The sequence below is a fragment of the Triticum dicoccoides genome, chromosome 4B, assembly GCF_002162155.2.
Source record: "Triticum dicoccoides isolate Atlit2015 ecotype Zavitan chromosome 4B, WEW_v2.0, whole genome shotgun sequence".
NCBI lineage: Eukaryota > Viridiplantae > Streptophyta > Magnoliopsida > Poales > Poaceae > Triticum > Triticum dicoccoides.
In genome coordinates, this window is record NC_041387.1 from 236,785 (window position 1) to 252,821 (window position 16,037).

Sequence of the window (16,037 nt, forward strand, 5' to 3'; positions counted from 1 at the left end):
AGGGGTCGAGGGTCGTCAAGGGGTCGATGGTCATCGAGGGGTCGAGGGTCATCGAGGGTCGAGGGCTGCCGAGAGTCGAGGGTCGAGGGTCTAGGGTCGTCGAGGGGTCGACGGTCTAGGGTCGTCGAGGGGTCGAGGGGTCGAGGGTCGAGGATCGCCGAGGGTCGAGGGTCTCTGTTTAACAAGAATGCCCCCATTATGGATGTGCACAAGTTGATCCATTTTTTTTTCTGATCTCATCCATGGCTACATCATTTGCTGGAAGTAACAGGCGCATGACGCTACGAAACTCTTCAAAATTGTTTTGAAACGGAGTCCTGGATAGGGTGATTCGCTTTTTTGGTATGGATTTCAGCAAAGGCCTTCCAAAATAGCGATATTCGGAAGGCTCTTGCTGAACTTCGTACCAAAAAGCGAATTATCTTATCCGGGACTCTGTTCCAAAACAATTTTGGAGAGCTTTGTACCGTTATGCGCCTGTTACTTTCGGCAAATGATGAAGCAATGGTTTTCTTGAGATCAGGAAAAATACAGACCATTTTCTACACATCCAGAATGGCGCCATCTTGTTAAATTCCTTAAAGGTTAAGAGAATCCGAGCGGTCGAGGATCGGAACTAGCTAGGTTAGGGGGTCAAGGGTCGCTGAGGGGATGAGGGTCGAGGGTCGTCGAGGGGTCGAGGGTCGAGGATCGCCGAGGGGTCTATGTTTGCCACTATTAATATATCCATCTCTCATGTTTGTATATTAATTGCCATGTTGTAATATTTGCAGAAACTATGGATCAACAAAGAGACTTTGAACAAGACGAGATATTGGGGAACATGAATATGATGATTTTGCTGTTACCATGCTATTTATTGCCATGAATAGTTGCTGTAGCATACTCTTTTGTTGCCTCTAAGTATGCACCATGAATCTGTTTTACCGCCAAACTCTGCTTTTATCTAAGTCTGGCAATCTGTTATAACTTTGCAAACTTGTCTTTGATGAATGCCATTGATCTAGAGGTTGTTTGAAAATGTTTAGTAAGCATGATTTCCCATGTATTGTTAGATTATTAATAGGACTCATGTATGCCTAGTTTTTCATCAAGTCCTAATCTATCTTATAAAGTTGCTTTTTTGCATTGATCACATTTGGTTTAAGCTTGATGCCTAGTTGCTTTTTTGGACAGTTTGTTTTTGTAATCTGTGTGCAAGTTTAGATTTATTAGTATGCAATTTTTATTTGTACTTTTTGTTGTATATTCCTTTGTATTGACTTTGTTCTTTGTTCAATCCAGTACATCCCATGCAATATGAGGGCTTTCTTAGCTGCTTACATTGAGGAGCACAGGAATGTTGCCCAAATGTCGGGCTACAAGAGGATTGAGTTTGCTCTACTTACCTCTGAGAGTAGAATTTATGCTACTGTCATTAAGCATCGAGCCCGTTACTCTAAATTCTATGGTTCAGTTTGGAATGAACTTACCCAGGACTATGCTCTTTGTGCTGGAGATCGTGTGGTCTTCACTTTGGACCACTCAATGTTTGATCTGAAAGTTGAGACTTACCGTGGTGGCAATAAGGTTCTTCCAGATAGTGAGTGGCAAGGCAAACGGCTCCATCCAGATCGTGAGTGGCCGTCCAGGTGCGGTGAGGGCATACCATAGCGCGAGTAATCAGAGGCAGCAGCATCCATTCTAGGCCAATGTGTCCGCATAAGGAGTAGTGTGGCGGATCCTGCAATGGAGGCGGGGTCTGAAGGAGCAGAAACTGCGGTGTCTAACCTGCTTCGTGAATCGGAGAGGATGAGGCATCGACATGGACGTCAAAGGCATGAGAGTTTGTTGGCGTCATGAAGGACGTGGCAGAGTTTCGTCTGCCCATAGAATTTGCTAAACGTACATTTTGGTGGGGCTATTATTATGATTGACGGTTAGATTTAATCAAATGGGCCAGATCGTAAGGTGGAAATTGGTTCTGATGTTGTGTGTACACGTGTTGGGGTGCGTTTAGGAAAGAGTATGTTTGCTCTTTTAATCCTTTTCTTTTTCTTTTTTCTTTTCTTGCAAGAAGAGGAAAGGAAGTAGTCTTTACCTTAAATATAAATCCCAGCCATCGTCGTTCCTATCGAATCCCGAGGCGTCTTGAAAAATATATCCCAGGATGGCGATGTCGACGGCGACGCGGATGCTGGCGCGCCGCGCCGCCCCCGCCCTCCTCCGCTCCGCCGCCAGCCCCGGCCTCCTCCGCTCCCCCGCCGCCGGCACAGGCCCCAGCCCCGCCCTCGCGCTGCCGGCGCTGCTGCAGGCGCAAGGCCGGTGGTACCGCGCATCAGGAGGGGACCCGTCACCGTCGTTCTACGAGCCGCCGCCGACCCCGGCCAACCTGGGCCTGAGCATCGTCCCGGAGAAGAAGGCGTTCGTGGTGGAGCGCTTTGGCAAGTACCTCAAGACACTGTCGTCGGGGATCCACCTCCTGATGCCCGGCGTGGACCGCATCGCCTACGTGCACTCGCTCAAGGAGGAGGCAATCCCCATCCCGGACAACTCGGCAATCACAAAGGACAACGTCTCGATACAGATCGGAGGAGTGCTATACGTCAAGGTTTTGCTTGGATTTTCTTTTCGATTCTTGTTTAGCTTATTAGAATCTACTCTACTTAGTATTATTCATGAATTGAATCGAATCTAATCTCGATTGGATTGGATTGGATTGGATTGGATTGGAATCCAATTGGAACAGATCGTCGACCCCTACAAGGCCTCGTACGGCGTGGAGAACCCCATCTATGCTGTCATCCAGCTTGCGCAGACAACCATGAGGAGTGAACTTGGCAAGATTACCCTCGACAAGACCTTTGAGGAGAGGGACACACTCAACACCAACATTGTGGTATGTCTAGTATATCTTCATCTTCATCTTCCATCTATCTTAATCTTAGCAAAGGATACCTTCCATTGGGGCTGCTCTGCTCTCTAATCTGGATGGTTAATGTTTAGCAACTTTGATGATGGCAATATTATTCTCTTGACATTTATATATACATATATATCTTATTACGTTTTCTTTTGTTTCCCCAACTACAGAAGTCAATCAATGAGGCAGCAGAAACTTGGGGTTTGAAGTGTCTTCGCTACGAAATCAGTATGTTTCTTTTCTTTCTTTCTTTGTTTCTTTCTTCAACTGAAGGCTGTCTATCTATACAGGGGACATCACTCCTCCAGATGGAGTCAAGAAGGCCATGGAGATGCAGGCAGCAGCAGAGCGCAAGAAACGTGCTCAGATCCTCGAGTCTGAAGGTAGCTTTTATACTAACTTGATTGAAGCTGCTCTTCTTCTTTAGTTTAACAACCTTCAGTTTTTATCTGATGATGAAGTTGCACAATGAATCCTGCTTGCTACCTGACTCATGTTAGACTGCTCTGCCCATATACTCTTGCTAGATGCAAGTTGCAAATTAAATCCTGCTTCCTGATTGATGCTGCCAAGTATATAGTGTTAGATTTCATATTATGGCAAACTGCTCTTCAGTTTAACAACATTCTGTTTTTATGCGAGATAAGTTGCACAATCAGTTTAGCCTCTGTTTGAGCTCTTACACCATGTTTTGTACAATAAACTACAGATTTAACTCCAGGTTTTGTTTTGTTCTCTTCTGCCAGGTGCTATGATGGAAAATGCAAACAAAGCAAAGGGTACGTGACATCTGTTTTATTATCCTGCTCCGCAGATTCTGAAATATTTTTGCTTGCTCAGCTTGTCGAAATACTATACACTTCCACTTTTATGCTGCTACATGCATGATTTGAGGAAATCCTGTTCCTCTGCCTTCTGCTATCCAGCATTCTAACCTTAGTTTCTGAAAGCATGCTATCCTTCCATAAAAATGTCAAATATTTGGGATTTTTTTATTCTTATGTTATTGCTAGTCCTGCTATTCCTTGCAACTGTTGTTAGGATTGGAAGTAATAATGGCTAATACCGCCTCATGGACTTGTTCTTAATTTCTTTCTGCTTGCATGTATTTTTTTTCCTCATCCATTCAAGGAGATTGAACCTGATGCATTTCTACACAGGGGTTTAAATCATGTCTCACTTGTACAGAAGGTTCACTAGACACATGCATCTTATGGCAATGAATTTCATGAAACATCAAGTATTGTTACCCCCTGCATTTTAGCACAGATGTTCAGTTCTACTGTTTGTATTGTTCGATGACTATACATGCTTGAAGAGCTATTCTGATTATAATAATAATGTCCCAGTTGACAAAACCAAAGTCTTGTCGTTTGTACTATAATTATTATTTGCTTGGAACATATTTTGATTGTTGCCCTCTGGTCTAGTGAAGCAAAAAAGTGTTGCTTGCCTCTTGGACTTATGCTTCTTGTTGTTTTTTGATGTGGACACCAGGTGAAGCTGAAGCGATTCTTGCCAGGTCACAGGCCACTGCTGAAGGGATCAGGATGGTCTCGGAGTCGTTTAAAACTGAAGGCAGCACAGAGGTAACACATGTTTTTTCTTTCTTGATGGAAATAGTTACTTTATCTTTCTTCAATTAGGATTTTGCTTTTGCCTAACAAAACACACATTGTTTCTCTAAATTTGTGCAGGCTGCCAGCTTGAGGATTGCTGAACAGTACATCAGAGCATTCAGTGAACTGGCTAGAAATGTGAGCTGAATCTTAATAATTACACGATTCTTGGGTGTTTGTCGTCATTGCTAGCTGATATGAAAAACATTGTACTGATGCATGCGTGTTTTGCCAAACTGCAGACGAACACGATGCTTCTTCCCAGCGACGCAGGCAACCCGGGGACAATGATTGCTCAGGCCCTCCAGATATACAACCACACGTACAAGCAGAAACTGACCCTGGGAAGCCCCAGCCCCAGCCAGCGGGGGGCGGTGGCGGCAGAAGAGGCTGATTTGCCCCTCGGGATGCCATCCATGAGCGACCTCGGGGCCTTTCCGCACAAGAAGTAAAGTAGTGAGTGTGGAATCTTGTTGATGAGGCCCTTTTTTTTTCTTCTTCTTTTCTGTTAGGGAGGAATGATTAGCTAGACTGGATAGATAGATTGGTAGGGAGGCAGCGCAACTTTGTCATGAGTGAAGATTTACTGATTAGGTCGGTCGTTTGGTCGGATAAAACACAATACTCTGTTGGTTAGGGACAGCTTTGAGAGCAAGCTTTTTGTCTGTCTATATGAATTGAGTGGTGTTACACGCAGAAGCTTTGAACAATGTACTGTTGCATGAGATATTTTAGTTTTGGTGCAACAATGTTTTCAGCTTTTCTTGTCAAAGTTTTTGTTGCTACATTTTTCTTTTTTTGGCATGAAATTTGATAAGTAGAATTTTTTATTTACTCTAGTGTCGAAAAACGTGTTACATTATGGGACGGAGGGAGTAGAAAAGAAGGTGAAATCTGCTGCCTAAGTTGATTGTTAATGTTGTGCTAGCTCTTTTTGTTTGTTGCATTTTGAGCCCATGGCAAGTTGCAGATTTGGTGTCAATTGTTGTTGTAGCAGCAGGAAATAAATCTTATTATCCATCCTACGGACGGGCATGCACAAACCAGGTTAGGTTACTTGTAGAGAAATAATCCATGAGATAACAAGAAGACTTGCATATATACAGACAGATATGCATGTTTGTGTTGTTATAACTACTAGTCAGTGGCATCATCGTCCTCCTTGGCCTTGGGTGGCGACTGTTGTTGAGTAGGGGTAGGGCTAGGGCTAGGGGAAGGCGACTGTTGTTGAGGGGTAGGGCTAGGGGAAGGCTTTGCGGCGCCGGTGAGGTAGTCGAGCGCCGTGACAACGTCGGCGATGGAGGGGCGCATTGTGGCATCCTCCTGCAGACACATGGCGGAGATGGCGAGCGCCTGGTAGAGCCCCTTGGTTGGGTATGCGCCGCGGAGGAGCGGGTCGGCCATCTCCCTGAAGCGCTTCTTGCTCTTGAAGCGCGGTGCCGCCCACTGCACAAGGTTGTGCTCATCGCGGGGCCTGGACGTGTCGATGACGCGCCGCCCCGTGATGATCTCGAGGAAGACGACGCCGAAGCTATAGACGTCGGACATGGTGGTAAGCTTGCCCGTGAGCGCGTACTCGGGGGCGCAGTAGCCGTAGGTGCCCATGACCCTGGTGGAGACATGGGTCTTGTCGCCGACGGGGCCGACCTTGGCGAGGCCAAAGTCGGAGAGGTGCGCGCGGAAGCAGCCGTCGAGGAGGATGTTGGAGGCCTTGAAGTCGCGGTAGATGACGGGCGGGCCGGGGCGGCGGGAGGTGTCGTGCAGGTACTCAAGCCCCCGGGCGGCGCCCTGCGCGATGCGCATGCGCATGGCCCAGTCGAGCCCCGAAGACGACGGCGGCAGGTCCAGGAGGTGGTCCTCGAGGGAGCCTTGGGGCATGAACTCGTAGACGAGCATGCGGTGGTTGGCGTCGGCGCAGTAGCCGATGAGGGTGACAAGGTGTGGGTGCTTGAGGAGGCTGAGCATGAGCACCTCCACCAGGAACTCGCGCGTGCCCTGCAGCCCGTTGCGGTCCAGCTGCTTCACCGCCACCTCCGTGCCGTCCCGCAGCCGCCCACGGTACACCGGCCCGAACCCGCCCTCGCCCAGCATCGAGTCCACCCGGAACCCGCCGCTGGCCTCCGAGAGCTCGGCGAATGTGAATGCGCGCGCCGTCACCGCCGCCTCCTCCTTGTTCATCCCCAGGATCTCGTCAGCCACCCGCCGGTTGTGCTGGTGCGTCGCTGCCCACATTGCAAATCTCAGTGTCTCTTATTTCACCTCACCTATCTATATATCATTATGTATGTAATGTAGGTACCTGATTCTGCAACAATCTCATCGACGAGGGTGGCAAGGTTGTTGTTGTTGCTGCTGCTGCGGGCGCCCTCCTCCTCTTGATGATCATCATCTCGTCGCAGCAGATTAGGGGGACGCACGGTGACGGTTGGAGCGTCTCGGGGAGGCGGCTTCTTGGTTGTGGAAGAAGGTACGGCCGCCGGACCACCACCACCACCACCACCACCACCACCATGACCATGATCCAGGAGCTTGTCGGCGCCGGACTGGAAGCAACACAAGATGCCCATCCTTCCTTGCTTGCTTGCTAGGTGGTGAATGCTTGAGCAAATTCTATTCTACTACCTAACGATACATAGAAAGAATTTGACCAAGCATTCAATCCAATCCAATTTGATTCGATTCTTCGATCCAATCCCAATCGACACGACGGGCAAGGTCATTGGCCGGCCCACCGGAATCCATGCCATGCCGTGCCATGCCATGCCATGCCACCCACATGCTAAGCTAAACAAACGTAGGGTTGATGGTTTGCCCGGCTGGCATGCCCCCCTCCTAATTTTAGTTACTGCATTTCTTTCTATCTATCTATCTATCCCTAGCTTGCTTCTTGTTTCAGGATAAGATGCACATAGGATAGGATAGGATTCATACATCAAAGCAAGTGAGTGAAGTGATGCTCAATTCAATTGATTATTGCCATCTCCATCAAACCAAAATTCTATATTCTTTCTTGTCAACTCTCTCCTCTTGTCGCGACGACAAGAAAAGAAAAGAAAAGAAAAGAAAAGAAAAAGGCTCAACTCTCAACTGATTTCCTCACCACCGCCAGTACCACTAATCTTACAGTTGTCGTCGTCATCAGCAGCAGCGCTGCTCATCAGGTTTAGGTTCATCACAACTGGTTGCTGACCCTGACCGCCATCATCTGAAGGTAATGCTGCAGCTTCCACCTGCAGTTCCAGGCGAGCATCCATGGCCAATATCTCCCAGTCGTGGTGGCGCAGAAATGAAAACACACCATCCTCTTTGCGCACAAGTAACACAAGACAAGATAAAGCAGACATTATAAGAAAACTACGTACTGAAGGAAATCCAGGAGGCAGCCATATATATCTATCTATGTATGAGTGTCAAGAAAGAAGTAGCTGTCGACAAACCTCCATTCCGGACGGCCTCGATCTGAAAGACTCCCGAACCCCGTGGCCCTGTGACCGGGAACGTGCACGACACGGATCGGCGCCGATGACCCAAAACGACAGATGCATCGTACCATGGTCCTCTAGCTATAGGGACCCCGATCACTTGTACAACCTCTGGGTTCTCGCTAGCCTTGTCGATCGCCTTGCTGGATTGTAGGCACATATCATCATCATCATACAAGTCATGAAAGAAGGAAGGAAAGAAAGATTTAATAGGAGATATATGGAGTATGTTTTTTGCTGGTGCATATATATCTATCTAATTTAACTGAAAAAAGTGTCCAAACCTGCATATAGTACAGGTACAGGTACAGATAGAGGGTATACATAGAAAAAGCAAGCAGGTAGTAGTAAATCCGAAGAAAGGTGATAAATATCATGTGCGCAAGGTGATAAATTCAAAGACCTCCGTTTCGGTGAATAAGTCATTTGCGTAGTTCTAGGTTGACGATTTAACTATCTAAATATGTATTATATGTGACAAAGAATATATATTTAGAAACTACATCCGTGTAAAAATCTAGTGATATAATTTTCATGACATATAACACAAATTTAATTCCTCAAATCGATGACCTAGAACTACGCTAATGACTTATTCACCTAGACGGAGGTAGTACTGTAAATGTTGAATTGATTCTACAGAGCAGAGCAGATGCAGATGAGGATGCAGATGCAGACCTGGTGCATCCGTGGAAGATGGCGAGGTCGTTGATGGCGCTGAGGGCGACTCCCCCGGCCAGGCTGATGGCCCCGATGGTCACCACCTTCCGGACTGCCGTCGACCTCTTCTGGATCTTCTCTCCGGCGGCACCGGCACCGGCCCAGTAAGAGTAGGAGGAGGAGCTGAGACCAACCAACCAACCAAACAAGACATGAGATGCGCCCTCCCCTCCCCTCACTCACTGCTGGAAAGAAAACCCACTGCTCGCTTACCGTCCGGCGGATCTTCCGGCCAGCAGGGGAAGGTCAAGGACGAGCTTCCTCGCCCTCTTCCACGCCGCCGGCGGCATCGACATTTTTCTTTTCTTTTTTCTTTTTTTCTTTTTTGAGCGAAGCGAAGGTTCCTCTTCTTGGTTGGTTGTGAGGGAGGAGTGGGCCGGGCCGGAGAGTCAGGCCCAGCCCAGGGGAAGTTTCCTTCCCTTGCTCATCCAGGGTAGAGGAGAGCAGAGAGGGAGTAAAATGCATAAAACCATCATTTTCGCGTCATACCTCTCAAAAAACCATCACTTTACAAAACGTGACATTTTGCACTGGACCAAAAAATTGACCGTGGCAAAAAACATCAATGGTAGATACTAACCGTTTGGATGACGTCATGCTGAGTTGGCAAAAGAAAAACTCCACATAGGCAAATTGGACTTAGTCTTCTTCTTCCTCCTTCCTCCTTTTCTCACATCTGGATCCCGAGCACCCAACCCCATCCACCCCGGATCCGTGCTACCCAGTAGTCGCGTCGCCCCTGATCCTCGCTGTTGTGTCCTGATGTCGCGCCCCAAGGTTCACACCTCCTCGTTCCTTTGGACCTCACGCCAGCATGAGGACGGTGACACCAGTGGCAGCGCACCTTGTTGGAAACATGACCTAGAGGCGATAATAAATTGGCTATTATCATATTTCTTGCTCATGATAAATGTTTATTATTCATGCTAGAATTGATCAAGCCCACCCGTCATGCTGAGTTGGCTAAAGAAAAACTCCATGTAGGCAAATTGGGGTTAGTCTTCTTCTTCCTTCTTCCTCATTTTCTCACATCTAGATCTCGAGTACCCAACCCCGTCTGCCCCGGATTCGTGCCGCCCAGCAGTCGCGTCACCCCTGATTCGCACTGCTGCGTCACACTGTCACGCCCCAAGGCTCACACCTCTCGTTCCTTTGGACCTCACGCCAGTAGGAGGACGACGACACCAGCGGCAGCGCACCCTATGATAATGGGTCAAATCGAAAGCCCAACTTTAAAAACTATTAGTATATAGCAAGTATAATAGAAGAAGAAGACGCAAGCGAAAATTCACTGGCGTGGACGAGCTCGCCTGCTCGCTTTATCGCCAGGCGTCGATTGCTCTGGGAGGTGGGTTTGGTGCGGTATTCACGCGGCTTATTTAATGCGTGGGTTGGACGGGAGACTTGACGGATGTACGGTGTGTATAGTCGAACGTCCAGGAACTATGGACGGCGTTTTAGCAAACGACATCGTAACGGTGGTTGCCAGGGGAAGACGGCATGTGGGTCGGCCCACCAACTACATGTACTCCGCCCGGGGCAGGCGCGGGAGGTCCATTTAACCCCAATCGATCCGCAAATTGAGAGAAGAGAAACCCTAGCTGCTGTTTCAATCGATCACCAAATCGAAATCAAGGAACCATAGCTGGTGAAGACGGCAAACCCGAACTAATAAGGCGTGGATCCGGTGGCGCTGCCAATCGTTTCTTGCCCGGACTAATATGCTCATATTGTGATTGACTGATTGTGATGCGCGTGCTCAATTAGGTGTGAGGAGTTAACTGGAGTATCATGTAGCTCGTAGTAAATGGTGTACGTACTGTACCTGTAAATTCAGTTTTATGGTGTGTGTGTGTGTGTTTAGCAGTCGAAGTAGCAAATGGCGTGGAAGCAGTCATCTACTCCAGGATGTACATACAGTAGGCCTTCTGAATTTTTTGGATGGGCTGACCGGTGACATAATTTTTTGTTACAATTACACACGAACAATTTCGATTTTTCACTGTGGTTTTGTGGTTTGAAGGATAAATATGGATATCTGACAAGTCTAGCGTAAATATATTTTTAGCCAATATTGTTTTCCAAAATAGAAATGAAAAACAATTTTTTTGGGTTTTGTCATTTTGTCTTTCTTTTCCAGGTGTATATCAATGAGCCCAACCTTAGAATTGGTCATTTTAATTTTTCGGGCGCTAGACTGGTGTGATTTTTTTAAACGAATTTGGAGAATGTCAATTTTATTGTGTTTTTGTGTTATCAGGTACAGTCACAGACGCCCTGATGAGTGTACCGCACTGCCTTTTTTTAGCTACTAATGTTTTTGTAAAACATAACTGAACAAACAGATTTTTTGGTTTTGTCAGAGATTTTTTTTCCCTAGTGGGTTAGATCATTGAGGCTAATATGTGAAATACTTTTATGAAAGTATGCCAAACTTATGCGATTTCCCCCCATGACCACCATTACATATATGCGGGTCAGATAAATATAATGTTTTCCGGATGCCAATTCATGCCAATACATCACACAAAATGGATTTGTACCTATTCAATTTATGTACATTTTTTTACATTTGCTCAGTTTTCCACAGATCTTTCTGGTTTTCTCAATATGTAGGCCTGTATTTTCGCAGTGATTTTGTATTGCTATCCGTCATGGAGGGATGTTTGCTTTGTAGAAACAGATCCTCATTTCCCGTTGATTGTGGACATAATATTGGAAAAGTTCGACAATGGTGAGTGGTTTATCTGATCTTTGGGGCTTACAACAGGGGAAGGTATATACAGCACCAGCATGGTAAGTCGTTTGGTTCGACGAATGAAGATCAAACACTGAATAAATTGTCCAACTTGGGCGCAATACCTGCCAGAGTGGTCAGGGCATGAGGTACACTTTTTTGTTTTTGTTTTTTGGGGTTGAACCATGCACAGAGATAGGGACATTGCATGTCCATAGGTGCCATTACACGTACAAATAGTCTTAGCACACAACCATATATGAGGTCTATTACAAATAAGGCTAACAAGTCTTGCCATGCGATAGGGATACATAGACATCAACACAAGGAGTTGTTGGAGCGGGTCACATAAATCCTCAGCTGCATAAGCAACAAGGATGATCTCCAATGTTCTGCGTAACTTCGATTGGCTCGAGGGAGTCACACCTTTTATTGACTTATTAGTAGTGGTCTCTACTCCAGGATGCGCCCATACATGCAGTTTCGGAAATCCGCCTTGTTGCCCTTGAGTGCCAGAACCTGATATGCCATCTCCTTCTGGAGATATCCAATATAGTCGTGTGGACATTAGATGGATTAGTATAAATTTCATCCAATGAGCAGTTCAAATCCAATCAAAGGTCATGGAGCTTACTGGGGTAGGGGTAGTTTTCAGTATCACACCATCAAACTCCTTGATGTAGTACAGCACATAGAATCCTCTGTCAGCACTGCATGATTTTTGAGTAGCTTGGTTGGTTAAACGTACAGAACAAGCAAATCATCAAAATGTGTTACTGGCAAATCATAGTCAGAAAAGACAACCCACCTGCTGCAGTCCTTGTGCATGCCCGAGTTGTACTTGTAAGTCCATGGATAAGTAGCAAAATGCCAATCTGGATACAATTCGTGAAGGCACTTGTTGAAGCAATGGAACATAAGGCGGCTGGTTTTCATGTGTTTCTGTGTTTCCGCTCCATCTTATACTGTGTGGATGATGCCATCATTGGGTCCATGACATATAGTGTTTTGGCACCGAGATCAATCTCATAAAGGCACCACCCGTTCTCCAAAACCAGTATTATCAACTGGAGATGCACACAGGAAAGAAAATAATTTAGACTTGTGTATATGATGTATTTTTTGCTTTTGTGTTATATGGTGATATGCAATGAGATCCTCACCTTTTTGCACTCTTGCAGGTCGATCTGGAGAATCTTTTGATTGAACATCCACACGAACCTATCAGTGTGAGGGTCTTTGGAGTTGTACAAGAATTTATCCTGGGTGGAAAACAAAAGGCTGATGCAGCATAAACATTATGTCATATGTTAGGCCAACATTGAAAAGAATAGCATGGAAATGGGAACCATGAATCTCACTGCAAAGCATGGGTTCATTATCTTCCTCCACCGTGGGGCTCTTCTGTGGTACAGCTTGTCGTCTTTTATCTCCAGAGCACGGACCGACACTGCCATGCCATTCCCCTTGAGGCTCTGGCCTGGGCCAAATTTTTTTGGAACGTTCTACAGTTCATTTCCAGCAAGTAAGGATGTTTGTGTGAAAACCATGTCCTGTGGCGCACACATGACAAGTGTGAGAAAAAAAAACCTTTTCTATTGACAGGTTGTGGTGGAAGAGTTGACATGTCTGAGGGTGTACGAAACAGGAGCAACACACAAATCTACGAAGCTCAACTGGGTTGCATCCTCCCATCTTCCCGTATAAGCTGTAAATGGCAGAAGTCTATTATTAGTCTTGCAAATCTTGCGACCACAACATCCGGCTCTCTTTTCAGATGGAGCATCAGGCGGTACTCTCATGGGTTGCCAGTTGCTAGGCCCAGCTGAAACATAAGAGAAAGTTTGCCACTGATCACGACATTGGTTATAGAGATGCAGATAGACGGCAATGATGCTAGTGAGTGTGTAAATGTTAAATAACAACCTCCCAGCTCGTGACTGTAAATCTGTAATAGCATACAAACTATAAAGACAGTTTTGTTAATTGTACCTTCGGATGGAGGTGCATCAGCAGGAGCAGTTGCAAGTATGTTGGGATTTCCATTTGCTGCTGGAGATGTGATCTGGGCAGGGCAGGTGCCTGTGGCCACTGCATGTTTATTCAGAAGTTTCAGCTATATGCAAGGCTAGATTCATCATCAGATTATACTGTTTGCAGACATTTTTAGTACTTTCAGACAGGTGCAAGACGTTTGTTCATGTAAATTTTCAGGCATACTGAATTTAGGTGTTGAGTACATATTGCCATGTTTTAAAAAAGTTTGTTTGTTTCTTTCAGGGGTGTTCAAAGCTAAAGATAAGGCAATACAAGGTTTACCCGCTGCCAACAAGTCAATGTCATGTGTTGTTTCGCATTCAGCTGCTCTTGGACTTCGCATCCCGGAGTGGTCAATTATTGCCCGTGTCAGGAACAAGATTGTCTGCCAAGATAAGAATACAAGTTTGGGCCTTCGCAAGTCAATTGGTTGATTCATTTTTGCAGTGTGATTTCCAAGAGGTGGCAAGCATGTACCTGCACCCATTGACAGCATGCTCATCGAGTGTGTTACGATGACTGGTGTTCTCACGGAAGGAAAAGTAGTGGTTCCAGCTGATGTTTCCATGGTTGTTGTATGCACAACACCGCCATCGTCATTGTTTATTGCGGGGCCATCTAAGCAAAAGCGAGGCCAGCAAGTTAGCAAAAAACAGTTGAAATGGTAATAATCACTATATTTTTGAGTGTTGATAATTTAAGGTACCTGCACACTGACGATCAAGACGACCACAAATGGCACGTTGAGAGCGAGTAATAGTACTGTGCTCTGCTTGCTCCTGTTGACCGTAACAGATTCCGTATGCGGTTGTCTTCATCTGGCTGCACTCTGTAGTACAAACCCAAAATCTTTGGATTCTAGCTCAGCAAAAACTTGCATTGTCTTCCTGACATCATCATCCGCCTGATCTCGGCTGATTTCTCAACAAAGCCCCCTTAACGCTCTTTTGCTGAAAGGCACATTGCTCATTGAACCAAAGAAACTATCAATTATATTGTACACTTTGCTGATGCTGATATTTTTTTCACGGAGCAGCTTGACAAGGTCATGTGTATATATGTCGATATGTTTGTGTGAGGGCCAGTATAGTTTCTCACCACACTTATCTGTAAGAGAGTGATTGTGGAATGTCCTGTGCTCACTTATGTACCATCCATTGTCCTTTGAATGGAGTAACCGTATGGGCACCTACATCGGTAAGACCAGGTGTTACTTCTTTGCGGGACACCCTGCAAAATATTTTGTGAGAAATAACGATATGTGAGTTTCATTTTTATGGTCACAAGCATCACTCTCATACATATGATGGTGAATAAAAAAATGATACTAACCGAGCAGCCGCAAACTATCTCCGGAGTAGATACTTGAGATCAATCTTTTTTCAAAATAAAAATATGAACCATGTGCATTTTTTTTTGTTAATATTATTCCCGGCTAACTAAATAGATATTTTTAGATGCTAGTACGTGCTCCTATGGTAATAGTGTCATATACCAATTGTAGAAAGCTGGCAGCATAAATGGTCAAAAAAATATGTATTTTGCTATGTATGTAATTTGCACGTTTACTTTTTTTTTCCTTTTGCCAATATGCATTATACTTGCACAGTGCTATTCTTTTGTCATTTTTGTTGCTTCAGAGATGAAATTTCCAAACTATTCGAATGTGTTACTCTGAAATCCCTAGGTTTGTACGAGCATCTCACACGAAGGCATGTTTGTTTTGTAGGCGCACCTCCATTTACACAATCGCCACCATAATTTCAATGAGTTCGACCAAGACACAAAGCAGTCTCCATCAGGGAAGCCATGAAAAATATCTCCGCTGTGAGTGCATCGCCCATCACCAATGCTGGATCCAGCGGCCATGAATACCAGAGTTTGGTTGCCTTCGCCGTCCAGCAAGGATTCGGCGGCCGCGAGATCTGACAGCGGCCTACACCAGAAACAAAAAGCGCCGGCAGCAAAACATACCTCCTAACCGGATCTGATAGGAACTCGAATCCATCGCCTCCCGACTCCGCCATCGCCATAGCTCTGAGCTCCTCGCCTCCCGCCTCCCGCCTCGGCCATCGCCATAGCTCTGAGCTCCTCGCCTCGTGCGGCGCCTGAAAGGATAAATTTGTTTTTCTCTCCTCGGCGTCACCTGTGAGGATTTTTGTTTTTTCTTCGTGGGCCGTTTACGCGTCGGCCCACAGCTGACGACAGCCATACGAGACCTGTACCAACGGAACACATGCACCATCGACCGTCCACCCAGCGTTATGTTACACGGAGGCACGGAGCCCGTCTCCGTATGACACTATTGGACACGGCGTATCCGTCGCCCCTCTGTACGATTGCATTCAATACAAGCTGCAACGGGAGCAGGCGAGCTCGTCCACGCCATCGCCGCTCTCCAAGACGCAAGGTAGGTTTTTGTTTTGAGGCGTACCCTATTTGCGGCGTGGGGCGCGCCCTAGTGAGGTAGCGCTACCTCTCTAGCCTTCAATCATGCTTTTTGGCTAGCCCGTTCATGGATTTCTCCCATACCGGTTTTG

General features: G+C 46.2%; 3 protein-coding genes and 1 long non-coding RNA gene across 13 annotated transcripts; 1 reads left to right on the forward strand and 3 right to left on the reverse strand.

Moving 5' to 3' along the window:
* The first annotated feature begins 2,130 nt into the window (after positions 1-2,130).
* Positions 2,131-5,267, forward strand: LOC119294438 (stomatin-like protein 2, mitochondrial). The gene is made up of 8 exons (XM_037572602.1): positions 2,131-2,590; positions 2,729-2,878; positions 3,073-3,130; positions 3,193-3,285; positions 3,649-3,681; positions 4,400-4,491; positions 4,600-4,659; positions 4,764-5,267. The coding sequence occupies exons 1-8, from the start codon at positions 2,150-2,152 to the stop codon at positions 4,971-4,973; spliced, it is 1,137 nt and encodes a 378-aa protein (XP_037428499.1). The 5' UTR covers positions 2,131-2,149; the 3' UTR covers positions 4,974-5,267.
* A 295-nt stretch (positions 5,268-5,562) lies between these two features.
* LOC119294437 (probable serine/threonine-protein kinase PBL7) lies at positions 5,563-7,353 on the reverse strand. Its single transcript, XM_037572601.1, has 2 exons — positions 6,821-7,353; positions 5,563-6,743 (listed from the first exon to the last, which is right to left on the reverse strand). The coding sequence occupies exons 1-2, from the start codon at positions 7,086-7,088 to the stop codon at positions 5,659-5,661; spliced, it is 1,353 nt and encodes a 450-aa protein (XP_037428498.1). The 5' UTR covers positions 7,089-7,353; the 3' UTR covers positions 5,563-5,658.
* Positions 7,354-7,467: 114 nt separating this feature from the next.
* On the reverse strand, positions 7,468-9,089 carry LOC119294439. Its single transcript, XM_037572603.1, has 4 exons — positions 8,937-9,089; positions 8,682-8,846; positions 7,959-8,146; positions 7,468-7,825 (listed from the first exon to the last, which is right to left on the reverse strand). The coding sequence occupies exons 1-4, from the start codon at positions 9,017-9,019 to the stop codon at positions 7,605-7,607; spliced, it is 657 nt and encodes a 218-aa protein (XP_037428500.1). The 5' UTR covers positions 9,020-9,089; the 3' UTR covers positions 7,468-7,604.
* Positions 9,090-11,541: 2,452 nt separating this feature from the next.
* On the reverse strand, positions 11,542-15,624 carry LOC119294440. 10 transcript variants are annotated; one of them, XR_005143427.1, is made up of 12 exons: positions 15,233-15,623; positions 14,596-14,686; positions 14,204-14,447; positions 13,975-14,115; positions 13,780-13,882; positions 13,453-13,551; positions 13,051-13,285; positions 12,822-12,965; positions 12,624-12,741; positions 12,269-12,527; positions 12,095-12,170; positions 11,542-11,997 (listed from the first exon to the last, which is right to left on the reverse strand). It is a non-coding gene; the product is annotated as an uncharacterized LOC119294440 (long non-coding RNA). The 10 variants fall into 10 exon arrangements; XR_005143422.1 differs by having other exon boundaries at positions 14,204-14,727; positions 15,472-15,624; XR_005143425.1 differs by having other exon boundaries at positions 14,204-14,686; positions 15,233-15,624.
* Positions 15,625-16,037: the final 413 nt, after the last annotated feature.

Excerpts from the sequence above, each read along its gene's own strand:
- LOC119294438 (XM_037572602.1), top strand. The coding sequence starts at position 2,150 with ATGGCGATGTCGACGGCGACGCGGATGCTGGCGCGCCGCGCCGCCCCC. Across the intron at positions 3,131-3,192 it reads GTGTCTTCGCTACGAAATCA|GGGACATCACTCCTCCAGAT; the intron begins GTATGTTTCTTT and ends CTATCTATACAG. Across the intron at positions 3,286-3,648 it reads TCAGATCCTCGAGTCTGAAG|GTGCTATGATGGAAAATGCA; the intron begins GTAGCTTTTATA and ends CTCTTCTGCCAG.
- LOC119294437 (XM_037572601.1), bottom strand. The coding sequence starts at position 7,088 with ATGGGCATCTTGTGTTGCTTCCAGTCCGGCGCCGACAAGCTCCTGGAT. Across the intron at positions 6,744-6,820 it reads TGAGATTGTTGCAGAATCAG|CGACGCACCAGCACAACCGG; the intron begins GTACCTACATTA and ends CAATGTGGGCAG.
- LOC119294439 (XM_037572603.1), bottom strand. The coding sequence starts at position 9,019 with ATGTCGATGCCGCCGGCGGCGTGGAAGAGGGCGAGGAAGCTCGTCCTT. Across the intron at positions 8,147-8,681 it reads ATCTTCCACGGATGCACCAG|CAAGGCGATCGACAAGGCTA; the intron begins GTCTGCATCTGC and ends CCTACAATCCAG. Across the intron at positions 7,826-7,958 it reads CGAGGCCGTCCGGAATGGAG|AGGATGGTGTGTTTTCATTT; the intron begins GTTTGTCGACAG and ends TTGTGCGCAAAG.